The 26,809-nt window shown below is 36.8% G+C and overlaps 2 protein-coding genes across 2 annotated transcripts in view; one reads left to right on the forward strand and one right to left on the reverse strand.

The window, feature by feature from the left end:
* LOC132155779 (otogelin-like protein) overlaps window positions 1–22,761 on the reverse strand; it is a 34,574-nt gene extending 11,813 nt beyond the window's left edge. Inside the window, exons 1-40 of the mRNA XM_059564470.1 lie at window positions 22,754–22,761; window positions 22,406–22,451; window positions 22,023–22,101; window positions 21,206–21,298; window positions 19,969–20,123; window positions 19,755–19,876; window positions 19,397–19,602; window positions 19,027–19,151; window positions 18,754–18,860; window positions 17,453–17,559; window positions 17,249–17,374; window positions 16,944–17,052; window positions 16,751–16,797; window positions 15,929–16,074; window positions 15,716–15,848; window positions 15,097–15,274; window positions 14,705–14,829; window positions 14,174–14,383; window positions 13,916–14,081; window positions 13,727–13,801; window positions 13,387–13,430; window positions 12,285–12,459; window positions 12,073–12,180; window positions 11,289–11,427; window positions 8,760–8,894; window positions 8,458–8,604; window positions 8,249–8,368; window positions 7,507–7,623; window positions 7,013–7,169; window positions 6,109–6,135; window positions 5,840–6,013; window positions 4,988–5,266; window positions 4,657–4,774; window positions 3,858–3,937; window positions 3,046–3,743; window positions 1,802–1,979; window positions 918–1,060; window positions 802–825; window positions 613–705; window positions 90–273 (exon numbers count right to left, since the gene is read on the reverse strand). Of these exons, the coding sequence (XP_059420453.1) occupies window positions 90–273; window positions 613–705; window positions 802–825; window positions 918–1,060; window positions 1,802–1,979; window positions 3,046–3,743; window positions 3,858–3,937; window positions 4,657–4,774; window positions 4,988–5,266; window positions 5,840–6,013; window positions 6,109–6,135; window positions 7,013–7,169; window positions 7,507–7,623; window positions 8,249–8,368; window positions 8,458–8,604; window positions 8,760–8,894; window positions 11,289–11,427; window positions 12,073–12,180; window positions 12,285–12,459; window positions 13,387–13,430; window positions 13,727–13,801; window positions 13,916–14,081; window positions 14,174–14,383; window positions 14,705–14,829; window positions 15,097–15,274; window positions 15,716–15,848; window positions 15,929–16,074; window positions 16,751–16,797; window positions 16,944–17,052; window positions 17,249–17,374; window positions 17,453–17,559; window positions 18,754–18,860; window positions 19,027–19,151; window positions 19,397–19,602; window positions 19,755–19,876; window positions 19,969–20,123; window positions 21,206–21,298; window positions 22,023–22,101; window positions 22,406–22,451; window positions 22,754–22,761 (5,503 nt within the window). The remainder of the gene's footprint in view (window positions 1–89; window positions 274–612; window positions 706–801; window positions 826–917; window positions 1,061–1,801; window positions 1,980–3,045; window positions 3,744–3,857; window positions 3,938–4,656; window positions 4,775–4,987; window positions 5,267–5,839; window positions 6,014–6,108; window positions 6,136–7,012; window positions 7,170–7,506; window positions 7,624–8,248; window positions 8,369–8,457; window positions 8,605–8,759; window positions 8,895–11,288; window positions 11,428–12,072; window positions 12,181–12,284; window positions 12,460–13,386; window positions 13,431–13,726; window positions 13,802–13,915; window positions 14,082–14,173; window positions 14,384–14,704; window positions 14,830–15,096; window positions 15,275–15,715; window positions 15,849–15,928; window positions 16,075–16,750; window positions 16,798–16,943; window positions 17,053–17,248; window positions 17,375–17,452; window positions 17,560–18,753; window positions 18,861–19,026; window positions 19,152–19,396; window positions 19,603–19,754; window positions 19,877–19,968; window positions 20,124–21,205; window positions 21,299–22,022; window positions 22,102–22,405; window positions 22,452–22,753) is intronic.
* A 1,740-nt stretch (window positions 22,762–24,501) lies between these two features.
* LOC132156352 (glycine cleavage system H protein, mitochondrial-like) lies at window positions 24,502–26,734 on the forward strand. The gene is made up of 5 exons (XM_059565325.1): window positions 24,502–24,696; window positions 24,948–25,027; window positions 25,102–25,165; window positions 25,326–25,457; window positions 26,196–26,734. The coding sequence occupies exons 1-5, from the start codon at window positions 24,546–24,548 to the stop codon at window positions 26,291–26,293; spliced, it is 525 nt and encodes a 174-aa protein (XP_059421308.1). The 5' UTR covers window positions 24,502–24,545; the 3' UTR covers window positions 26,294–26,734.
* Window positions 26,735–26,809: the final 75 nt, after the last annotated feature.

Here is a 26,809-nt window from a genome sequence, read left to right on the forward strand (position 1 = left end):
TTTTTTATCTGGATTTGGACATATTGTGAAAAGTAGGATATTACTGTATATTATTATTTGTCTACAAAATGCAAGTACGACACACTGACCACAGAGCCCCCTAGTGGAGGTGTTATCAGGAACCGTGTACTGTATGACCATGATGCCAGTGCTGTGGTACCACTTTATGTTGATCCCACTAGGTGTATTAATGATGTACATGGTCCCGGTGTCATCAATATGGAGGTTCTGTCTGGTGAGAGGAAGCCGGGCCGTGATCTGATTCACCGACACCTGTATCAGATCAAACCATTGTTGCACAGCAACGTAAATCAGGTTTATGAGCCACGATTAAACAGAGACACAAGATGCATGAATAATGACTTTTAAATAAATTAGAATTTATTTTGCCTGGCTGCCATTTTCTTTGATTTTACTCCGCAAACAATTTAAAATTATGTAATGGCTGCTGAAATAATAGCTACTAATAATACAGATTTATTTATTGTTGTGTTTAGATCAGGGGTGTCGAAACTTGGTCCTGGAGGGCCGGTGTCCTGCAGAGTTTGGACATCCCTGGTTTAGACCAACACGACTTCATGACTAAAACTGGTTAAATCTTGCAGGCATTACCTTCCTGTCCAAGCGGTTGACCATAATTCGATAGGATAGAGTTGTAATGTTCAGTTTCTTAAAACACAGACCAGAGGTTCCACCAGAGGGAGTCTAACAGGAAGAGAGAAAGTAAATGAGCTTGTCATCCTCATTAGGATGATTAGAATAGATCAAATTTTAACATAAATAAGCTTATAACACACTCACAGGTCTTCTGATGTAGTTCACACTCTGGAAGCAAAAGTCAAGTATTTATTAAAATGTAAAAAGCATAAATAGAAGACAGCATATTTCTTCATGGTAGAGTGTTAGTGTGGGTTTACCTCACTGGTTGGGCATTTCTCAATGTGGCCGACTATTTTCTCTCTGGGCAGGTGGACCAGAATATAAGAACCGATATCATACAGAGCCACATTATTCCCATCAAACGTGATCACACGCAGGTCAGCGATTATAGAGCAGCGACCTGAAAGAAGACAAACACAGTCAAACATTAAACACCAATAACATGATAAAGAGTTCCTGGAGAATACTTTATCAGTGTTGTTATTGTTAACTAAAACTATTAGAGATTTTTTAGTAACTGAAATTAAATATAAATATTAGATGAAAAACATAAGGCCTATTCACACCAAGAACAATAACTATAAAGATAACGTGTGTCCACAGCGATGCACGATAATTTTCTGTTTATTATAAGCTTGTGCTGCAGTTTTATCGTCTGATGTTTTAAATCCTCGAGATCTTTAAAGCAAGATGGAGACTGACAACAAAGTTTCTAGTGTTCATCAGCTGGAGAATTTTTTTTTTTGAAAGTGATTCCAATTATATAATTTATCTGTGTTATTATCATTATGGTTGTGGCTATTCTTTTAGATTTAGAATGATTTTTAAAACTATACATTTGTCGTTGTCGTTATAGTAATCAGTTATAGTCCTTGCTGTGAACAGACCTTTAAAAAAAAAAAAACTTAAATGAAAATTTGAAATGTTGCCTTTGCAACTAACTGAAAGTTCTAAAACTAAAACTAAAATTGAAAATAAATCAAATATATATACTGTACAAATATAACAAAATACTAATTACTAAAAACAAAAATAAAAGCTTATTTAAAATATAAATAAATACTATTATAGTGTATAAATAACACTAAAACACCACCTCTCATCTAGAGCATATCTGAATGGCCATGTGTGTTTGTCTTACATGGGCACCGCCACAGTGGGCAGCAGGGGTCTGTGTTGGTCTGGATCGGGGTCCCCAGCAGGTTGCACTGTGGCTGGCTGATGTTGTATCTGCAGTGCTGAGAGGAATTATGCAGCATCAGCTGTCCATTAAAGCAGATGTACTCACTGCACTCGTCCACACGCAATGAATATGGAGGCTGTATGGATACAAAACAGAGACGTTCACAAGTTAGAAAGCATATAAACTGAACCATCAAATACTATGTGAGGCAACCCTGGATGATTTTAGGTAAGATGCAATGATTAATCATCTGTTTTTGTTCTTGAGTTTTTGAGACAGATTTATCAGTTATCTACTGTTCTACATCTTATTTCATGATTCTACCCTCAGGGCATCAACATCCTGGCAAGTAGGAATGACTCAAGAACAGAAAGAATTAAGACTGGTAAAAGTGTTCACCCTATGTAGATTAATGACTCATTTTAAAGATGCGAGGGAGGGAAACGGGAGACGTCAACTCTCACTTAGTACTGTTGAATCCATCACTGATATCTCAGGGAAGATGAATCAAAACATAGCAAAAGCTAAACTATATAGCAAAAATATTTTTCTTAGAACACTCAGAAATACTAGGAATTAGATTTGAACAATTCTCTGATTCTAAATCTTTAACTACAAGTAGTTGCCTGAACAACCACTGACTAATTATTCCAATTTTAGTCTCATGAGTCACAGGTAGACATACAAGCAAGTATCAGTTTTTTTTTTCAGCTTCATTCATTTTATTGACTTCAAATTCAAGGATTGAGTCAACAAATGATCAACAAATGATTCTCTGATTCAGTTAGTGAGCCATTCAACCGATTCAAAAAAAAATTCAACCCATGAGATCAAGATTGATATGTGTCATCTGCTTTTGTTATTTTTATTAGTTTTTTTTATTTATATATATTTCGATAAAAAAAAAAAAGCTCTAATCTACTCTATCCAATCTAAACTATTTTTCCCTGTTTTCGTTTTATTATTTTTCTTTATTTCAGCTTTATTTAAATTAATGAAAATTATTTGTAATTGTTTTATGTTTCGTTAACAATAACAATACAAGAAAGATGTCTTGTCCATTAAATGTATTTGTATTATGACCATTATTCATTCAAGTGAACAATAAGAACATTGTTTCATTTCATATTTAAAGTATTTTTTACCATAAATTGAATCAGATACTATAAAATGAAACTATTGAATAAGAATGACACTCTTACAGTGCAAGGCCCTGTGGGTAGAAGGAACGGAGGCAGCACTGTTGTTATTCCTGTTGTCTCAGGTGAAGGGGAGGGTGAAGGCATTATCTCAGAGGTTGTCGGTACCGCTGTTGTAGTAGTTGAGGGCTCCTCGGTTATCGTGGAGACAGATGTTGTCTCTGCGGTGATGGTTGTTGAAGTCGGTTCTGACGTTGTGGTCTCGGTCGTAATGACAGTGCTGGTTGTAATGAGTGGGACGGTGGATGTCAGCGAGGTCGTCTCTAGTTCGGTGGTGGGCTCGGGTGTGGTGGGCAGCTCTGTAGTTGAGGTGGATAAAGTGGTAAAAAGTGTTGTTATGGGCTGTGTAGTGGCTGTGGTGGTGGGCGGGGCAGTGCTGACTGGAGGGGGTTCTGTGGTTGGTGGAGAGGGAGTTGTGGGAGTTTCAGTGGAGGTGGTGGTGGTGGCCAAAGTTGAAGAGAGCGTGGTTGGTGGTAATGTGGCTATAGTTGGGCTGCCAATTAAATCCTCTGCTTCCAAAGGTGTAGTTATGATTGTAGTACTGGCAGTTGTGCTCGGAGCGGTGCTTGCTGTTGCTGTTGTTGTGGAGGGAGTTTTTGTGGTTGTAGTTGAAGTTATAGCAGCAGAGGTTGGTGCCGCTGTGGTTCTGTTTGATCGGGTCACGAACATGTAAGGAGTCGGAGTTGGAGATAGTATCACACCTGCAAGAACATAAGAAGCAATGCAAGTGCTAAGACAAATTGAACAGTGTACATAAATGTTCATAAAAGATAGGATGATGATGAAAGTGATGCATATGATGGTTTCACACATACAGTCTTCTTTGTAAACACACCGCCTGGTCACTTCGTCCAACAGCATAGACTTTGGACAGCGTGGAAAACAACCTTCAACTCTAAACCAGATCAGAGAATTAAATACTTCTGAAGAAATTGTGATGGTGAATCTCATAACAATATGTCTAGGTCATGTCTTCTTCATAATATTAGAGTTTGCATAAAGAACATGAAGCCTGGTTAACATTTTCTTATGCATTGTGATATGATTTTTATGACAAATAAGTACATACTCACCCCAAAATTGTCACAATATGTCAAGATGTTTTTCCTTTTTTTTTTTTTTGTAGTCCTCATTATCCTCATTGATGATTTTAATTAGATTTTTATTTTAAGAAAATGAATTAACCATGATTGATTCTGTGACTTCAAAAGTTTCAAGAACTGTACTTTATGTTCTACAGTTAAAAACAACCATACTTGTGGTTGTTAATTTAAAAAAGATTAATTATTGTACATTTAGTATTTGTTATATTTATATTATATCTTATAAAAATACATTTCAGTTGACATCTAGATTTCATGTGGTTTTTTCTAGCATTTTAAATCAGATTAGTTAGATTATTTTGATATTTTTTAAAAATATTAATCATTTATTCATTTAAATCCTTGAGGCTTCCTAGTGGTCGGGAACCACTGAACTAAAGACTTAATTTTCCTAAAAATCTTTCTTTTGGTTTTGTAGTGAAACATGACAATGTATAATCCCTGCCTTAGCAAGCACCCTTTGAATAGCTGTCACATAAATTAATATATTAGCATATGCACATGATCTTACGGAGGTAAAAACTGGCATCGTGTTGCATCGAGGTCGTTGCATGTTTTCACACACCGACTGGCACATGCATGATACTTCCACTCGCACATCAAGCGGTAGGGGATCACAAAACTGCTCTCTAAAGTGCAGGAACACAGCCATCATAAACATTAGAGACATAAGAGAAAAAACTACCAACAAGGTTACAGAAATCTGTGTCTGCTCTGTTTAATACATTGCATTATATTTCAATTTCATTCCACAATCAGTGCAGGTAATATGGGCCTGATGATAAGATAAATTATACTTGCACAGTATATTTGATATATAGATATTTGCAGACCGGTCTTACCCTCAATGATAAAGCTGCTGCTGATTTTGAAGGTATTCGAGTGGTCGTAGTTCTGAGCTCGCACGTGTGTATGAGAAAGAGTGAGGAAGACACCCTTCTGACTGTGCAACTCAAAGGACGATCGACCAGGTAACCACAGGCCCTGGTGGTGGATGAAGGTGGCCTTCCGTCGAAACTCTTCCCCAGGCTGCCAGAGTTCCAATCGTAACCCACGGTTCCCAGTAACAGACAGAAAGTAGTTGGGCCTCTCTGCAGACTCCAGTGAGACAACAGGAAGTCCTGAAACAGTGCACGTATCAAATACAACATCAGTAGATGCTACTATTCAGCTTTAAAATAAATTACAGAGATAAACCACATGTAAATTATTTTTTTTTCTTTCAGAGGCTGGTTGATTTTGTTCCGTTGTCTAATAAGATGCAGACATATGATCAGCTAAGGACAAAGAGGAAGGAAAACTAGTTTTCCCCCATTCAGTATAGCTATACAATAATAATAATAAATCAATAAAGAAATATGGTTAAAAAAATGTAAGGTGTCCTTGTTACACGTTACATGTACTTATTATTATAATAAAAAATAAATATGCATAATTACTGTACATGTAAGCAACCCTAAATTAATATATTAATAATTAATATTACTGAGTACTTAAATGTATAATTACACTCTAACAAGGAAAACTTAAAATAAAGTGTAACCAGATATATTACTATTGCAATAATGCTACTGTAATTCAAAAACATTTTTAAAATGAAATAATAATAAAAAATATTATAAAAAATATTTCAATTAAAATATTCCAAGTGAATTAAGAAATATGTAACTTTTGCAAGTACAGTATGTGCTCACTGGAAGCTCGGTCCTTGTATAGTCCAGTTGTGATCATGACGTGGAAAATGGTGCTGGGTTGAGCGTTGGTCCTCAGAAGGGGAAACACTTCACCGCTGCTCACATTCGCCCCAAACACACATACAGAGTCATTCTGCTCTGCACTGGACAGAGTGAACGGACCCTCTCCCAACTCTAACCAAGCATACATACATAAAAAAGGTTAGGGCAAGATCTTCTGGTGCTTACAGAAGTATTCTAGGCAAATAAACAGAATAAATCATTCTTACCTTGGTTGTAATATTCACAGTCATATGCTTTTAAAGGAAACACACTTATATTAGTTGCAATCAGGTTGTATCATGAGTCTGCATGTATTATTTCAACATTACCAGCTTAAAAAGCAGCATGAAAAAGCATTAGCTGTGCATTTAAGTTTTTTAATGTGACAAATCTGCAACTGAAACAGAATACAGAATCAGAGTCTGATTATATAAATAGATCCTGACAGCAAAGAGGAGCAGTTTTGAAAAAAGTACAAACTGAATGCTGGGTTAGTTTTGCATTAGAAATGTTAGTTTGTCTATGCATACAGTATTAGGGTCAAAGACAAGACATCTCATTTGTCTGCATCAAATTCAATTTAAAAAAGTGACTTGATATACAAAGAAAGTATATTAAATGTAAGTAATGTCCGCTTTAATATATCAACTTTTATAGATATAAAATGTCAAAATATGGATGTTAAAATAATGCTCCATCCTCAATCAGCATATAAGATACATATTTATGTAAAAATGAAATAACATACTCATTCTGACCTATACTTAAAAATATATAAAAGAAAAAAAAAAGTTCATACTAAATTTCATTGTATTTTAAATAAAAAACTTGGGTAAAACCTAGTGGTTTGCAGGATAGTGGCAAAGATTGGTAAAGATTTTAAATGCAGTTAATTAGTTTTTAGGGCTGCACTGTGATCCTTAAATAGTTTTTTAATGTCATCTAATGAATCTGGTTCTAAATATGTCTGACAATTTTATATGACAGAAACCAAAATAAATTCTAATTTAAAGCTGAATTCAACTTTAGTTTGAAAACCGCTCTTCGTCTTTGACCCATTAACCTACAATGACAGACAGCACAAACAGGTCAAAAGTTTGTGTGAGTGATTATGTGTGTGCTTGTACTCACGACACACGGTGGGGGATCTCCAGTTCACTGTGATACCATTTTGACAGCATTTGTGTGCATATGCTGCAATGCTAGTACACAGACATTCACAGTCACCCCCACGGTTGCAGTTGCAGGTGTCCGTTAGACAGTTCTTATAAAACCAAGTCACATCCACCTGAGGGACCACAAGGATGAGTCACACACAATATATGGCTAACATTATCTAAAACTTCAATTAGCCTGTCAAGAACACACAATTGGTTATGCAACACACACTCAGGACTGAATGTGTTAATGGTGGAATGTTCTAGCTTTTCAAACCTATGCAGCCCCCTAGTGGCCATATTTTGAACAGCAAATCGTCTCCAAGCTTCTATCTATCAGCTGGTTCATCGAAGACAGTGTGTGTGTCTGTCTCATGCTCTGCCAGCCTGTGTGTGGCTGTGGGTAAGACGTGGCCTTTTTATCTGTAGGCCAAAAGTGTTGTTAAACCCCAAAGGAGAGCTGCTCACCACATTGTGACATGGAGCAAATACATCACTGTAGAGAAGGCCGCACTCCCGCTTCGCATACGGCTGCCGACTGAGATCTCCTTCACACAGTCGGCGAACTACAAAGTCGCTCTCACACTGCACACACATTAACACATAAAAGCTGATTAGTGTAACTCAGTACAGTTTACTATGGTTTTACACTAGTAATAAAAGTATGGCAGAAACCATGGTTAACATGAAAACATTTTAAGAGTACATACTGGTCAGTGAGATTTTTAAATGTTTTTAAAACAAGGCTTAAATGATCGCTTAAATGATACAGTAAGTACCCTTATATTGTGAAATATTATTACAATTTAAAATAAGTTTTCTTTTTTTAATATATTTTAAAATGCTATTTATTCCTGTGATGCAAAGCTGTATTTTCAGCATCATTACTCCAGTCTTCAGTGTCACATGATCCTTCAGAAATCATTCTAATATTCAGATTTGCTGCTCAGGAAACATCAAAGGGATAGTTCACCCCAAAAAAGACAAAAAAATCCTAGCTTTTCCAAGCTTTATAATGGCAAAGGATGGCTGCTGGGACTCAATAGTCCAATAGAAGTCCAATAAAGTGCATCCATCCATCATAAAAAATAACTCCACATGGCTAAAAATGTAAAATTTCTTTTAAAGAAAAATCTAACTGACCCCTAATTTTCTAAGAGTAGTGTACATTTAGTGTAGTCCTGTCTCATAGTATCCTGAAGTGTCATACCTGTCCAACAGCCCAGCTGTCTCCAAGGACCTGTGCGTTACTGACCTCCATATGTCCAGCTGTGGTCATGTCATTCACTGTTACCATGTCAAAGTTTCCACACAAACCACTCATTTGACCCTAAAATCACAGCCAAATACATTATAGTAAGACACATGGTTGATACAGTCTAAAATGATACTGATGATCAAGATAAAAAAAGTATTGACCTTCCACTGGGGTCCAGCACGAATATGGACAGTGGTCTTGCGGTCCCATAAAATGGTCAGATCTTGAGCAGGAAAGTGGACCACAGTGTAGTATCCCGCAACCCACAGCTGAAACTCATATCCTCTTCCCACAACAGTAGATGAGCTCTGGAGGACAAACACAGACCAATTCAAATCGAAACAGATTACAGTAAATACAGACTAAAATATATGCATTTTAACATAGAAACAATTACAGTCTCCTAGTTTGTGAAAGGACAAATGTGCCATTAAACTGAAGATGGGTTATGTCTTGTACTCACAGGTTTACCAGAGTTATCACTGAAGTAGATTTTAGTAAGGCCAACATAGATGAGCAGGTACTTCATGCAAACAATCCCACTTTCGTAGCAATCTTTATTTTGAGCCATGATGGTCACCTCTGTATCACCAACACTCTACAGATAGACACAACATTAACACAAGTGTAGTGAGCAATCGATACATGACTCTTTATTATCGCTGGCTACTTTCACAGTCAGTTTTTGGGATTGACAACCACATTTACTTACAGGTGTGAGTCTCGAAATGTCCCGTTCACACAGGAACTTACAGTAGCATCTATAATACTGTCTTTATGAACGTGCAACAGGAGTCAAAGCCTGTATTCTTCTGTAATCATAGCAACAGTGACCAAAGTAATATGCCAACATCCATAAAACTGAAAGTCTTATCACATTCTGACATGACAAGAGTCCAATCGAGTTTGGAGTTCATCCGTCAAATTTTCATTAACCAACAGCATCTTTTATATTTGGATGGAGAGCAGAGCATTTGAGTGTTTTTTTTGTTGAGAAATTAATATTTCTATCCAGCAAGGATGCATTAAATTGATAAAAAGTGACAGAAATAGACATTTATAATAAAATCTCTATTTCAAGTTAATAGTGTTCTTTTAAACTTTCTATTCGGGAAAAAAAATCATGTTATTTACAAAAAATATAAAGCAGTACAACTGTTTTCAATATAATAATAAGATTTTTTTTTTTTTAAATCAGCATATTAGAATGATTTCTGAAGGATCATGTGACACTGAAGACTGTATAATGATGAGTAATGATGAGTAATGATGCTGAAAATTCAGCTTTGCATCACAGGAATAAAAAACATTTAAAAATATATTCAAATAGAAAACAGTTCATATAAATTGTAAAAATATTATTTCACAATATTAATGTTTTTACTATATTTTTGATCAAATAAATGCATCCTTAGTCAGTTTAAGAGAATTAAACATTTTATGACAGTAAAATCAAACTGACTCCAATCTTTTGAATGGTAATCCCATCCCAGTCTCATCCCAATGGTTGAGCAAGAAGCTGATTCAGTATGTCTGACCTCTCAAACAAGCAATGCTTTGAAAGCGTCACATAGCCACTTTGTTTACACTCTTCAGGAATTCAACCAATGAATGTCTTAAATATAGATCTATATATCAGCATATTAAACTAGGATAGGAGAAAGAAATTGAACATTAAAAAGTGACACATATTTAAATAATGCATTCCTGATGTATCAGCTCATATAGGAAGTATTATATCATATGCAACAAAACCTTGTTTGTTGTTGTAAGTGTGTGTGTGTGTGTGTGTGTGTGTGTGTGTGTGTGTGTGTGTGTGTGTGTGTGTGTGTGTGTGTGTGTGTGTGTGTGTGTGTGTGTGTGTGTGTGTGTGTGTGTGTGTGTGTGTGTGTGTGTGTGTGTGTGTGTGTGTGTGTGTGTGTGTGTGTGTGTGTGTGTGACTAAAGCCATTTCTTTTTGTCGTGATGGAAAAGTCTGTCCCTCGGGTAGATCAGTAGACTCCTCAGAGAATCACTAACCTTTAGTAGACACCAAAGTCTATTCACCTGCACCTTAAGCATCTACACACACACACACACACACACACAAACGACGCACACATGCATACACACTTTCTCAGTCATTAAGGGCAGTAGCAGGTTGTATTGCGTAGGCTGATAGGGAACAGATTGCTCTTTGTTATGTGCGGCTCTTTGCTGAGTTTCTGTGCTGGGACTGACATTAACTCTGGCTCCATTACCACAGCCCTGTTCTAATTAAAAATCCCCTCTGATTTTCCCAAGATTAGAGGCGGTAGAAGCAGATCTCTTTTCCTGCTACTTTATCCGTCCTTACTGAAGTCCGCAACGTGTGAGAGCACACACACGCACACATTTTTTGGCCCTTCGTTAAAAATTCTTCAGTTTAAAGGTGCAACATGTTCAACTGGTGAAACGCACCCTTTGTTGAAGGCAAGCTGGTAAGCACCTCTCCACTTGGTCCTCAGACCAGCACACAAGGCAAAGGTTCGCCACCGTTTTACAGCATTTGTACACAAAGATACGCTTACTCTTACATTTAAGCTTACCCACACAAAAAAGCACTATTACCATGGTACATGTCCAGAAACAATGGTAAAACTGTCGACCACTGAGGGTTTTTTCGAATGACTGATGGTTATATCTACAGTGGAGGGTGGGCAATATACAGTAATGCCTGTAATCTAAAAATGAAAGTTTGGTAAGTAAGTTTTTTTTTTCTTTGCAAAAGACAGAATACTTAAAGTATTATATGCATTAAACTGATTTAAAAAAAAGTGACAATAAGGACATTTATAATTATTAAAAAAAACATTTATATATAAAAAAAACTGTTCTTTTGTATTTTTTACCGACCTCAATCTTTCTAACAAATTCTCTAATTACAAAATAGACAAATATCAGATTTATAGGTCTGGCCAACATGTGTCTATCATTAAACAGCATGGGTTATTTTGGCCACACTCAGGAAGTACCTTGACCAGGTAGACCTGGCAGTCGCTGACGTAATCATACTCCAGGCCATCAAATGTGTGGTAATGTCGATCGCTGTAAATGGTACACACAGCTGGACACGGTGAATATGTGCAGTTAAAGAACCCACGATGACACACACTGGAGAGAGACAGAGAAACCAAGTGAAATATTGCTGAAACACACACACACACATATACGCTGTAATTCTGCAATTAGAGGCTTTTCTGATTATTCAATCTTATACATTTTTTTTAAAATTCATTGCATTTTTTCTTCTATATTAAAATAACGACCACATATAGAATAAACATATAATTATGACCAGAAAGTGAATTTTGTTATAATGCATCATGGTGCGGATATTTTGTTACGACTTATAATGTTAACAATATTTATAATTTTTGGGAGAAATGTTTAAATGTTTGGGGTTGGTAACACTTTTTCAACACTTAAGAAAGAATTCTGGTATGCTTTTATGTGATTAAAATACAGTAAAAATGTAATGTAAAAATGTCATTATTCCAGTGATGCAAAGCTACATTTACAGCATCATTACTCCAGTCTTCAGCGTCACATGATCTTTCAGAAATAAGTATAATATGCTGTTTTGGTGCTGAAGATACATTTTAAAAGTTAAAAGGGAATTTTGTCATATATAACCTTTCGAAACACTGAATTTGGAAATAGTAGTTAAACACAAACAGGGAACAGAAAAGCTCCACTGATTAAAGAATCACCCATTAACATGAATTATGGAAGCTAAGCACAGTGAGACAAACTGACCAGCGGTAGCATGGAGTGTCCACTGACTCTCCGGGGAGATACTCTAGACCGAGCCATGCACAGGGGCAGTTCTCCGGGTAATAGCATTCTCCATTATGAGCCACTAGCCTGCACCAATTAAAGAGGATGGTGTAACATTACATGCTCTGGTGTCAATGGACATGCATACGTTTCAAAACATTTGTTCCAAATGCAAAGACAACAGCGATTACCCAGCAGGACATCCACATCCTGGTACACATGGGGTCATGGGAGCGCAGGTCAGATTCAGCATCAGGTTTCGACAGGTAAGTTCACAGGCCACGCCCACACCTGAGGGTCCACGCCCACTCTGACCCCTGCAGCTATAGTAAACTTTTCCATTAGGACAATCTCCTCTCTCAGGCTCTGAAACAAAAAATTGATGGAGAGAGAATGGCTGAAAGAAAGAGTATGATATCAAACGAAACTAAAGTGGAGCAAGTCCAAGCAAAAGTAGTTTTTAATTTAGCTGCTGTAAAATTTCTAATCAGTTGCTTGCTGGACCAAGTCAAAAACGTCCACCCCTCTATGATATTCTGGTCTCTAGATACGACTCCTGGCTTCAGTCTAAATTTTCAACTCTCCTCAACAAGACACACCACTTCAGGTGTTCTTTCAAATGAGGCAGAAAGAAGTGTGTGCCAATGTTTAGCAATTTGAGTTAGAACTGTGTTAAATGCATAGTCATTAGTATGAGTAATAATGATGACTGCACTACTAATAATTATCAAAGGGAATTAGGGTTAACAGGCAACCAGTTAAATCTAAAACAAAAATGGACAAACATTAAAAATGCAGAAACCTGAATACATTAACATTTATGCATTTAGCAGACGCTTTTATCCGAAGCGACTTACGTTGCATTCAGGCTAACAATTGTTAACCCTAACATTTGTCCCCTGGGATTCGAACCCCAACCTTGTGCTAGCTAACGCAATGCTCTACCACTTGAGCTACAGGAACAAGTTTTATTGAAGATTTTAAATCACAGCCAAATCTTGCAAATGAGCAAGGTCTTACCATTTTGCCATTTGGAAAAGTCTGGGAAAAAAAAGAAAAAAGTGGAATTTGCTATCTCCAACCCCACAAGTCTCCCTCTTTCTTTGTGCATGTGTATCTGAGATTCAGATCTGTCCAGCATTCAGTCCGCTCAATGTGTTACCTCTGAGGAATGTACTGCTGACCCTCTAAGATGAAAACACTTTTTCTCAGGGAAGATAGAGGTAAGAGTGAATAGAGGGTCAAAGAGACTGATGAATGGAGCAAAGAAAAAGAAAAAAACTAAAAGTTTACCTCTCTCTTCGGGAACACACTCCATACGACCATTACTGCAGAGACTAAAGAAAAATCATTGTGAAATTTAAACAAACACAGCAATACCCAAAATAAATTATAAAAATATATACCTATTAAATAAAAAAATCAATTCAATAAACAGCACACATTCCTATGTATTATGTGTTCTTATGTATGGATAATTAGTTTCACTAGGCTCACCAAGCCTGTATTTATTTTATAGAAAATACACTCAAAACTTTATATTGTGAAATATTATCACAATTAAAAGTTACAAGATTTGGAAATGGTGCGTTTAGAATCTACTGTACATGTTTGACAATGTCCACACACTCACCATGGTCCAGAGGAGCTGAAGGACACTTCACCAGGCTGAAACACTGAACCCATGAAATAACAGTGACACTGGGAGCTGAAAGAAAACAAGACCCAGTTAGAAAAGGAGAAGCGATGTCCTTTTATATGCAACTTTTTGGAAATTAAAGACGAGGGTGGGGTTGTTGGTGTTTGGTGTATTCAGACGTACGGCAGCACACATCTCTGGCGAGCGTGATCGTAGAATGTGCCTTCTGTGCAGCTGCATCCTTCAGCACAGTCGCCATCACACTCTTCACCACTGCTGATTGACTGACACGTCCTCCCGCATGCTGAAGTGCATGGGTGATACATCATCCCTCCTAAGCACACCATACCTACACACACATGCATCCTCAAATGATTTCCTTAACATACTTAAACAAAGGACAGATAGACAGACAAACAGATGTAGTGATGACCAACGAACCGCACTCAGAGACGTGTGCTCTGAAGTTGATGGTGACATGATGTTTGTTGCAGATGTATGCGTAGTGGGACAGAGCAGTGCAGAGGCAGGTGCTGCCACATCGACAGGCCTGGTAGCGGCACTGCTGGTGGTACATGCTGGGACTCACATATGCATGGCACGGCGCAAACACTTCCTCCATAAGCACATCACACTGGGCAGCATAAAACACTGAAACAAAAACCTTTTCAGCATCACATGAACGTCTAGAAATCAAACAACAGATTAAATGCTAACGTAAGGATAGATAAATTAATTAGAACTTGATTTGGAGGCCATAGAAATGAATGACATTCAGAATATGGTTTATTTGAGTGCACAAACAAGCAAAAAAATTGGTGTGGTTTCAAGGAGCTCTGGTTCTTAAAGTAGTAAAGTAAAATAAATTCTAAATAAGTAACTGCACCTACATCTTGCTCTCTTTTGTAGAGTTGACTTTTGGGACAAGCATGAATATTGTAACTGTGATAAGTAAGGGGAAAACATATGTACCATTTTGCTGGTTCATTTCACAGGGGTCGATAATAGGTATGTTGACAGGGCTTAAGCATGCAGAAGACACTTTCCAGGCGTTGACGTGCAGCTGTGGAGTTCCTTCAATCATTCCGGCAGGAGAACTGGAGTATAATAACACATTTACTTATGCACCAAGCATTTACATTTATGAGATGCTTTTATTCAAAGGGTGTTAGCATTGCATTTACGGTATACATTTTATAAGATCATGCATTCCCTGAGAATCGAAAACGTGACATTTGTGTTTCTAGCCAAGCACATACTCACAGTTAATAAAAGAGACTGCATAATGCAACACAGAAAGATATTGAAAGACATTTGAAATTTTTAGCTGAAAGAAATTCAGAGGCTAAGCCTCCATTTCTCACAGGAAATCATCCCGTAGGTTTCCGTTGAGGGTCCCACAGAGGCCGAGCGTTGAGCCCATCCAGGAGCTGTCCAGCTGAAGGTAGATTCGTCCACCCTGACAATCATACTGAAACCTCAGGCCAAAGACAGACCGCAGACCCACAAACATCGACGTTAGCCGGCGAACTTTCACCATGTCTAACAAACAAAACAGAAAAAAGAAATGGAAACTACAATTTAATTCAATATTATTTTTTCAGGTAACATAAATATTTAAATGTGTAATTGTGACACTTTTGGTTATTTTGGAATTTAATAATTCAATTCAATTTTTATTTATTTTAGAGCTGTCCATTGGTCTACTAATAGCTTTTTACTATTTTTAATTATATCTCCATTCTTTTTACTATTATTATTTAATCTTCCTATTTATCAGCATTTTTAACTGACTTAAATCATATTATATTTATTGAAATTTCATTTAAAAATGTGAAATAAAATATAATGGACCTAAGTAAAAATTAGAAAAGTAGATTGATTGATCACAGTCGTGCTTTCATCAAACTAAATAGGCTTCAGCCATAAGAATACATTTACCATTAACGTGGCCAAACACTGATGTAAAACTGAGAACCTTACCATCGGAGTAAGGCAAATTGACAGCCATACTGGCCCCAATAACAATTTCCCCCTCTCTGGTGAGAGTGAGCTGCCTGCTGACATCTTCATCCACCACCAGAGCCACTGAGTGGATGCAAGAGTGCTCCTGAGACTGAGAGATGTGAGAGAGCCTCCAGTAAACACACACAAAACATCTGTGATGACAAACATACCCAGAAACACTCTTCTTACCTCTCCACAGGCTGAGTACTGTAGTGTGACAGTAAACTTGGTGCTGCCGCGGCTCTTCACTAGCACATACTGGCAAGAGCCCATGTGCATGAAGATCCGCCCATCGAATGTGGTCACATGTGCATCACCCATTACTGTGCATTCCGCTGGGGGTTAAAAAAATTCATTTTATTTGAATTGTTGCATTCACTCACAAAAGTTTCCCTGAAAAATTTAGTTTGCTGATAAAACCTTTGAGTCCATGCGAAAATTTTTGCATTTATTACACAAGTTTTGTGCTCCCTTGAGAAGCTTTGCATCCCCTTGCAAAAGTTTGCAATCCCTCAAGAAACTTTGTTTGCTTAACAAAAGTTTTGCATTCCCAAATAACTTTTAAAGTAACTTTACCACCTTTAATTAAAAAGTTTGTTTTCCCCCTAGGAACTTTTTGAAGGTTTTTAATCGCAAAACCTTTGCATTCACCCCAAAAATAAAGCTTGCTAAACTTTTGTGTTTGCCCAAGAAACTTTGCATTCACTCAAAAAGGTTTTGCATTACCTGCTAAAAATGTTGTATTTGCTTGCAAAACATTTGCTTGTTTTTAAATTTTCCATTTGATTGCATTAACTTTTGCATTTCCCCCCAAAAAACGTTAAATTTCATACACAAATGTTTTGCGTTTGCTTGCAAAGGATGCTAACATTTTGCTAGCGACGTTTCTCAAATTAACGTTACATAAAAAAACATTATCTACAAAAGAACCTAGTAGTTACATTAAACCTAAAATACAAATGCTTTTAGTATGGTATTCTGTAAAACTGGAGGATACGTTTTTTTATTTACCAGTGCAATTGTTTTCGGTGCAGTTCCACACTCCTCCCATACAGACGCTGAAAATATAATTCACATTGGATGCATTCACCCATGAATTTAACACAAGACAGTTTTGTTTATTATGGAAAGATTTTTCTTGTGGTAAACTAGTGGTTCAAAATTTGTTTTAGGTGTAAATTAGTAAAAATTTGATTTTTCCAACCAGACAGTACAGCCCTGCTCCAATACATGACCAAGAGGATATGCTGTGCCATGGTACACACAGGGGCACTGAGACACTGCTATACAGGTTCCATTCTGCAAAATCAGACCTGAGACAGCCCAGAAGAAGCCTTGAGTGAAAAACGTTAGCGGTAGTTCACTAAAATCATGCTCGACAAGTTAAAAATGCTCAACAAATAACTGCAGCTCAACAGCTAAACAACATTTGTGTACTCCTTATAAATAGCAAACATTCACACATATTAACATTTTAATCTCATTTAAGCATCTGATTATAGTTCTTACCATCTGGACAGTAGCATCCATCCAGACAGTGTAGATTGGTGCCTAAACACTCCTTCTCGAATGTACATGTTGGTGGGCAGCAGCTGATACAGTCTCTGTAGACAAAACTATCCTCACATCCGTCCGCTGGAAAACAGACATATCACATCACAAGCTGCAAAGTTTATGTCATCTGTTTCCTTCATGACATGAAACCCGACTGACCGCATGTAGGAAAACTGTCCCTCCATTCTCTGACGGGGTATCCCACATGAGAACAGGCCCTGGTGTACTCAACAAGAGTCCGACAAAATGTCTCCTCATCATCTGATCTGGAGATTAAAAAACACTTAAAATTTAATAAACCCAAAACAGACCAAAGTACAAATAGTTCTAAAAAAGAACATAGGGGAAATTCAGTATATTTTAGTATGGTGATAGGAGACTGTGAGGGCAGTACAGCTGCAAGTTCAACATGCTCTTGCAATCTGATCCTCTCACTACCTCTTCAATCAACAGTTGGGTCTGAATCTGTTCATAAACTCTAGCAGCTATTTCATCACTGTAATCAATACACACAACACACACACTCTAACAAATACTCATATGAGCACAAATACCTGCAGGCACAACACACACGTATCTATAGGCTACATATTCACAGACATGCTCTCTGCGGCTGTTGCCATATGCAAGGTATTTTCATCACTATAATTAACATAATCCTGTTGGAATTTGGAGGTGTGGAATGCTGGAAATAAGCTCAGAAGAAAAAATAATACATTCACGAATAGAGAGGGTGAGAGAACTTTTTTTTTAATTCTAATTAAAATTCTAAATGTAAGAAACAAAAATGTTCAATATTAACCTTAGCACAAGGTTAATATTTATATTGCAAGTATTCCACAATTTGTCCTCTTACTCTATGTTAATTTTTTTTTCAATTTTTTTAGCAAATAATGGCAAAAGATTTCCCAATGAAATTTAGTTCTAAGGCAAATGATCCCAATGCTCTAGTGATCCAAACATTGAAGGAATTTCAAAGTATTAATGTTTTAAGTAATTTATTTAAATTATTTGCTTACTAAAATAAAGATCAAATAAAAGACAATTAAAATATGACTTAAACTGAAATTAAATAAATTGAAGTTAAAACGGAAATAAAAATAAATGTATTTAATATATTTTAAAAAACGTAAACATTTCTACACATTAAATTGAAAACTAAAATATACATATAAATAAATCATATAATGTTACATAAATAATACTTTAAATAAAACTGATGAAAAAAAGCCTATCAAACCAGTCTATGGTGATCTCACAGTGTAGCAAAATCTGGTAAGGCCTGTCAGTTTAGATGGTTTTAGAGAGGAGTTTAGACCAGCAAACATCAGTTTGGTCCGGCTGGGAAACCAGTAAGAGCAGCAATTCACCTTTAACTTGTTTTTTTTTTTTGCAGCAGCAGCAGCAGGGTTCAACTTCAGTTAAACCATTAAGACAAAAAAACACCACACTTTACTTACACACACATGTCTGAAACACAGCTGGCAACAAATGGATTTGGGTCAATGTTCTCATGGCAGGAGATGAAAGGAAAGAAAAGCAATGCGCTGCACTTCTCAATGGCATCCTGCTCAGATAACACACAAACAGGAAACGTTGCAAAAACAGATTTTAAGTAGAATATTAAAAAAATATTTTCATATTAATATTTCTAACTCTTGTTTTAAACTATGATACATACTAAGACCCATTTAGTTTAGTTCAAACCCATTATGCAATGCCTGAAAGCATACATCCATATCTGACTCAGATGAGCAAGGTCCAGGGAAATCATCATCAACCTCAGGACAGGTTCTCTCTTGAGGCAAATGAACTGCCCAGCTGTTCCCAAAACCAGCAATGTCGTCAGAGACTATACCTAACATTGCAAAATGCAAGGCATTAAGAATACCACAATAAACTTGTTCCAACAGAAATGATAAAAAACGGTTTCTTAAGAATGATTAAATTGTCCCTAAAACGTTACAACTCATCTCTAAATAGACAATAGTGGGGATGGAAGTGTTCAGGATGAGTATTCAGCACTGCTCGGCTTTGATATAATTGTCCTGAATTCGCTGCTGACTGAGATGATAAGTGTGTGTCCGGGCCTGTTTGTCTCACCGAGGCTGCTGCTGAGATCATCCGATCCGTCATCATTGTAGTTTCCACACAGACCACAAGGCTTTCCTTTGTGTGCTTCAGTCATTTTGAGGTAGACTCCAGAGCATCCGTCCCATGCCAGAGAGAAGCCAAATGTGCTCTTCACCAGGATGTAGTCAGCCAAACGCTCAATGAAAACATTGCGCACTGTCTGCGGCAGACTCAGTCTGAATTCATGCACATGAAACAGACAAAAAGAATTATAAATATTATAAAACATTATAAATGTCTTTACCGTCACTTTTGATCAATTGAATGTATCCTTGCTAAATATAAGCCTTGATTTAATATGAAATATTAATATAATGCCCAAACTCACCTAATTCCTCCCTTTAGCACCTGATAACCACTAATATAGATTTCCTCTTCATTTGGGAAGAACAGAGTCAGACCACGTGGACATGAATACACTGAACCTCTACATGAACGACTGTTATGAACCTGCCAATGAGAAATAAATTAGCAATGCAGGTATCAAAAAAATTATAATAATAACATACATAGCAAACAGACCTGGCACAGATGTAACTCACCCACACTGTATACTGGGGCTCTGTGGAATGACAGTCTTTGGCCAGGATATATGAACAGGTTCCAGGGAAGTAGTAATACATCCCATCAAAGGTCTCAAAATGATGCTGACCCCATGTACGGCAAATCCCATCCCTGTCCTGACCATGGTTGGGAACTGATACAAAAAAAGATAAAAATCTCCTAGTACCAAGACACACAATAAAGTGCTTATAATACTATGGAGTTAATGGACTGAATGATTACAAAATATGTACACTAGCATTCAAAGGCTTGGAGAAGACTCATTTGCTCAGAAAGACTGCCATTACTTGATCAGAATACTATGAAATGTTATTACAATTTAAAATATATATTCAAATAGAAAGTCTTTATATTAAAATCTGCTTTATTCTTTGATGACAATGATGAATTTTCAGCATCATTAATCCAGCGTCAAATGATCCTTCAGAAATCTAATATGCTGATTTGCTGCAGAAGAAACATTGATTATTAACAATGCTGAAAACAGTTGTTCTGTTTATTATTTTTGTGGAAACTGTGATAAATGTGTTGAATAGAAAACCGAAATTCCAAAAGAACAGCATTTTTTGGAAATAGAAACCTTATTACATTATAAATGTCTTTACTGTCCCATTTTATCAATGCAATAAATCCCTGCAGAATAAAAGTACAATTTTTTTTAAACATGGTATTTCAAAAAATACATACAGTATGGCCAAAAACATGATATTGTCATAGTACATTACTATGCTACCATGTCCAAAAATCCATGGTGGGAGTATCAAGTTACTGTAATTCTTGTTATTTTTGTTAATGATTATTCAACCATTTAATTCAATATTTGTGTTCCATGTAATCTATGCCCTGTTATGGCTTATATATATATACAGTATATGTAGTATGCTGTTATTCTGTCGGTCACACCAGCTGCCTAGCTTTATAGTGTGTGGTTAATTAAACACACATACAGAGCTCTTTGTGACCAGCAATCTATTTTCCAGCACATCTGTAATCCAATGCCAACAAATGCAGCAAGACAGTCACGTAGATTAACTGGAACCAGTAAGTAATGCCACTTGAATTCTAGTCATTAAATTCAGGGTTCTTTCATGCATATTTAATGCTTAGCACTGGGTGGCAGATGATAACATCAGAAAGTACCTTACTACAATTCCATGGAGGCAAGCATCATTTTAAACTGAATGTAACCTGTGTGTGTGTGTGTGTGCTTCTTACTGATCTGACAGCGATCCCCGAGACCCTGGAACTGAGCACAATCACAGCGGCCTTCCTCCTGGCACCAGCCCCCATTAAGACACCCACAATGTTCTACAACACACAGAAACACGTTTTGTGGCAAATTTCACAAAACATTAATAATCAAGCAAATGAAACTTAAAATGATAGGCCAAGCACTGAAGGTGAATAGCTCCAGTGTTTCTGTTCTGACAGATCTTTGATTTACCTTTGCTTGACAATCTAAAACTACCTAAAGAACCGTATAGTTGGTTTTAAATAGTTCACTGACCAAATTTGGGGTCTCCTACTTAAAGCTTTGAAAGCCTCCATCTGCTTGAATCGAGCCCTTTGGCCTGGAAACAGTTTCTTGTTCATTTTTATTTCTGTGCTCATACAGACATTTTTTTTTATTTTTATTCAAAACATTTAAAATAATTGTTTGTATTTTTTTTATTGCCAATTTTGTTGTGTTTATGTTATTTTTACTAGTTGATTTAAAAAAAGTGTAATATGTAATTAATTATGTAATGTGTAATGTAATTTGTTTTTATTTTTATTTAAGAATTATTGTTAACTATAATAACCCTGCATAATCCTTATATAGATTTTACTCATTATTGTTAAAAATTAATACACCAGATTTGGCTTTGAATGACTAAACCATACAAAGCTTAATTCACAATGAAGCTGACAATGGTGTTACTTCACAAAACATTGTTTTACTGAAGTATAACTTCATAATTTATGTTACCAGCATGCAAACTCAAGTGAGACTACAAACCACTGCAAATTGTGAGTGCACAGTATACAATACCTGTTGATGCATCTCTCGCTGTATAATTATGAAGAACTCTTCGTGGGAGAGTTGAATCAGACAGCACTGTGCTAAGGGTCTGCAGAGAGTAAAGTATTAAGAACTGGCCAAGTCCTTTGGTCTTATGGGTCATAGTATCAACAGTACCATGTCTAGCCACTAAGACATGTTGGTGAGCCTGTCTTGGCATTCCTTCACATGGTTTTGCCACTGCAGACATTTGGGAGTGGAGCTTTCAGTGGCTGTAGCATTTGTGTAAACTCCACAAAGACAGCTTTGTAAGCACTGAGAGTGTATCTCGGTATTTGTGAGTGTGTGTGAGTGAGTGTGTGTGTGTGGTTACTCCACTCTGTCCCTTGTCGCTTTCTCTTAGGTATACTCACCTCTTCACGGAAGAGATCCCGTTTCTGCCGCAGTGCATTAACCCTCCTTTTAAAAGTGGCACAAAGAGAGCAGTATTAAAAGTGCGGCGACTGTGAGGTTCAGAAACACTTAAGATGCCATACAGATGCATGATTCTCAAGGAAATGGTTTAATGGTTACTGAAAAACATTAGTCCAAACACTTAACATCTTATCAGTGGTTGCATGTAGAACTTGACACTGTTTCTCAGCTCAAAATCTCCTTGTAATAGCGGATGTTCGATAGGGTTCACCAGTTTTTAAAGGTAAAATCAAACTGCTATCTATGCTCAACATGTTTAAAAATCTAAAACCATTATGATCATGCACCTAGCCATCACCATCAGAACAAGAGGTTAGATACGTAGAAAACCACATACCTGGGGAGTTTATTTTCTGAGTTTGATTCCTGGCAAATAAATCCTGTCAAAAGTAAAATTATATAAACAAATGCGTATTTCTGAACTTAATCGAGTTCTGTCTGTAAATGTAAGATCAAAACAAAACATTATATATTTATTTTAGTAGATTCTTCCATAACTACATTGGAGAGCTGCTCTATGAAAAACAGTATGCTTAGTACACTTAAAACCTATTGAAGATTTATGAAGTTTTTCAAGACTAAAGATAGATTTACAAAATATATAATTCATCCAAATTAGCAAACTTCCCCATACAAATTTGTACCATTGTAAACTATTTTTCCCCTCTGTCAAATTATAAATTAATTTGTGATCTCCTTTAATAAGTGTATTCATTTTTCATAATATTTTGTTAAATTGTTGAATGTATTACGACTAACACAATATTTGCCCAATTTTACTGCAGTATAGGAATAAATAGATATGGTATTTTAGGAAAACGATGGTTACTATATTACAGTTTTATAAGAGCGAACTGCAAGCGGAAAAAGTTCTGCAAAAGGTTCAAAGTTAAGATTATATTTACCTTGCAGAACAAATAGCTTGAAAATAAAAAGTGTACAGAGTGAAAGCAGTTGAATGCCCCGCTGTTCGTTCATCTCAGAGCGACGGGCGTCCTTCAAAGATCATGAAATGACGAGTTTCATTTTAAGAGGATGGATTGAAATTCTCCTTCAGAAAAAGATTCTCATCAGTCGAGTTAAAATCTCTGAGGTGCGATTAGCAAACTAATGTGATTTGTCCCAGAGTAGTGAAGGATAAACGTCCATCTTCTGTGCAGTCAGAGGAGGATGATGTACCTGCGCGCGCCTGCGGAATCAGGAGGACGGAGCGCACCTGCGCGCAGGTAAGAGCGCACGAGCACTCATCCACCTGATGCACGGAATCGGAATCGTATACAGATCTAATGATCTGTCTGATTCCAGCAGAAGTAGCCTTCTCTGAACACACGTTTACCGTAACTTTAGACAGTCAATGGATAGCTATGATTAGTATTTCTAATATATTAACATTCATTGAGGATATTGTCTTGCTCAGTGTCACAATGTTGATGAATCACTATTATTTTCACATAGCTAAAGGTGAAACCATTGCGCTACATCTCGTCAAAATCGTTCGGTGACATTCAAGGGGGAGGAGGGGGTTAAAAGCCTATACATTTCACAGAAAGCTCTGTGAATGCTGTGATAAAACGGGTAGGCCGACTTAAGTAAAAATCCCAATTTCTTATGCTATGGTTACAAATTTGTCAAAATCTGTTTACTTTCTAATAGTGTGACTTAATTAGAGAATAGTGCCATTTAAAAAATTTTTTTATATAGGCTATACCTAGGCCTATACTTTTCTAATCTTATTGCGAGACTACATGTTTACGTAATGGATAATTTGGACTAAAATGACTTTTTGTGTGAATTTCACAAAAGCAAAATATACACTTTACCATATAAATAATTTTAACGCAAACCTTTGATGCTGTTGCCTAAAAAGTTTATATAAGTGTTTATTGTCAACCATCCAGTTGTAGATATAGACAGACATATATGACAAATTAATCACTAGATTTTCAATAGATACATTTTCCCTTCAACGCAAACCCAAACAAGACACATCAAAGCACCGCTTTGGCGCGCCTAGGCCATTCGAAAAAATGACATCATCAAGGCGCGTCAGCGTCCTTTAATGTTTGCGTGCGGGGAATAATGGCGATGTCCACAATATTACGACGTGCTTCTGTTAGTTTGACCTCCTCTCTGCCTCGACTGTCAAATAGAAACGCCCTGACTCCAGCTAGACTGCTGGCGAGGACATTCTATAAAAGACCCCTGAGCACCACCACTCAATTTTGTGCAGGTATTCAAACTTATAAATGTTTGCAGGCAACTCGCGTGAAAGTTTAGATCTGTCTGTATGTGCACTTATGCTGCAATCATTCAAACGCCATGGTAGCGCTAAATTTAGAATTAATGAACTATAGTAACGTTGCATGCACGTTTAAATGCATCTTTAAATCTTGTTGCTCTACGCTGTTTTTTTGTTGTTGTTGTTTTTTTTTTTTACCTTGATGACCCTAATAAAACAGTTTTCTCTGTCATATTCTTCAGCACTGAAGTTCACAGACAAACACGAGTGGGTTCGCGTGGACAGTGGTGTGGCAACAGTGGGCATCAGTAATTTTGCACAGGTTCGACTGGTTATTGAGGCTTATTTTTGTACTATATGATGTATTGTCGTGCATTTATAATGTAATGTTCCCAGGAGGCACTGGGGGACGTGGTCTACTGTGGGCTCCCTGAAGTTGGCGCAAAGTTGGCACAGTCGGGTACCTACTCTTGCTCTGGAGAATACTGCTTTTGAAAAACTTGTTCTGTTCCTCTGTAAAGAAGGATACTGTTATGTGTTACAAAATACAGTTATTTGTTGTAAATCAAGCAAATATTAGGATCAGTTATTTTGTTTATGAATTGTTATCTGTACTGTAGATGAATTTGGTGCTCTGGAGAGTGTTAAAGCAGCAAGTGAGTTGTTCTGTCCTCTGACGGGGGAGGTGACGGATGTCAATGATGCCTTGGCGGACAACCCAGGACTGGTCAACAAATCATGCTATAAAGACGGTGAGACATTACTTCAGTCGCATTTTGACTCAAACTAGTCTGGAATCTTTCAACTTAAAGGCATATTTCACCCAGAAATGAAGATGAACCCACCCTCAAGCCATCCAAGATTTAGATGAGTTTGTTTCTTCATCAGAACAGATTTAGAGAAATGTAGCATTACGTCACTTGCTCACCAATGGATCCTCTGCAGTGAATGGGTGCCATCAGAATGAGTCCAAAAAGCTGATTAAAGCATCAGCTATCCCCATCAGTTACCAGTCTTCTGAAGTGAAAAACTTTGTGTTTGTAAGAAACATATCCATCATTAAGATGTTATTATATTAAATATAAAATACGAGTCCATATTTCATTATAACGCTCCTCCAGCGAAAAAGTCCATCACCTTTTGTCCTCCCATCAAAATACAAAGGTGTATATTTCTCTCCTGATTCAGACAAGATTACTTTTTTTGTTGTTGTCCTGATGGATTTGTTTCTTAAAAACATGAAGATTTTCGATTCGCAGGATGTTAACTGATGGACTGGAGTCATGTGGATTATTGTGATGTTTTTATCAGCTGTTTTGACTCTCATTCTGACGGCACCCATTCACTGCAGAGGATCCAATGATGAGCAAGTGAAGGAATGCTACATTTCTACAAATCTGTTCAGATGAAGAAACTCGTGTACATTTTGGATGGCCTCTCAAACATAATGTACATTTTTTTTCATCAGTAATTGTCTGATTTGTTCACAGGCTGGCTGATAAAGATGACTGTATCTGTTCCTGAGGAGTTGGATGGACTGATGGATGAAGCTGCTTATGAGAGATACATCAAATCTATAGAGGACTAGAGCATGTTGCCACCATGTTGCATATAAGAGGGACATTAAAAACAATCAATTAAGGAATGTTGATAGTAGTTGATTTAGTGTAGATGTTTTCTTAAATTACATTTTCCCAGCCACAGGAGGGGACCACAGGACAAAACATTATGCACTTCGCCTGGAAAGCAACAAGCAAACCTGATTGGATTGAGCCACTTACTGTATGTAGCCCCAGAGGCAAAGACTATGTCATGCTTTCATTTCTTTGGTAGATGTTACACTGTTCCTGTAAAAGCTTGTCATTTCTTGGAATAAGCTACAAATAAAATGTGGAAGGATGAATAACACCCAATGTCCAGTCTGAGGACAGCTATGAAACCTGGTGAAATTGGTCTTAGTTTTAAAGAACTCATAACTGAGTTAAAGTGATTAACATCAATTAACAACATTAAAAATCTATTTAAAACACCTCTCTGCTTTAAATGGTTTAATTGCATTAGAAATCTTGCTTTTTGATGTCAAATGTGCCTCTGACAGAGATCT

This window comes from Carassius carassius, chromosome 13, assembly GCF_963082965.1.
Source record: "Carassius carassius chromosome 13, fCarCar2.1, whole genome shotgun sequence".
Lineage (NCBI taxonomy): Eukaryota > Metazoa > Chordata > Actinopteri > Cypriniformes > Cyprinidae > Carassius > Carassius carassius.

Bases quoted from the DNA above. Each gene is read 5' to 3' on its own strand.
- LOC132156352 (XM_059565325.1), top strand. From the start codon at position 24,546: ATGGCGATGTCCACAATATTACGACGTGCTTCTGTTAGTTTGACCTCC. The intron at 25,028-25,101 runs GTTCGACTGGTT...TAATGTTCCCAG, and splicing joins GCATCAGTAATTTTGCACAG to GAGGCACTGGGGGACGTGGT. The intron at 25,458-26,195 runs GTGAGACATTAC...ATTTGTTCACAG, and splicing joins CAAATCATGCTATAAAGACG to GCTGGCTGATAAAGATGACT.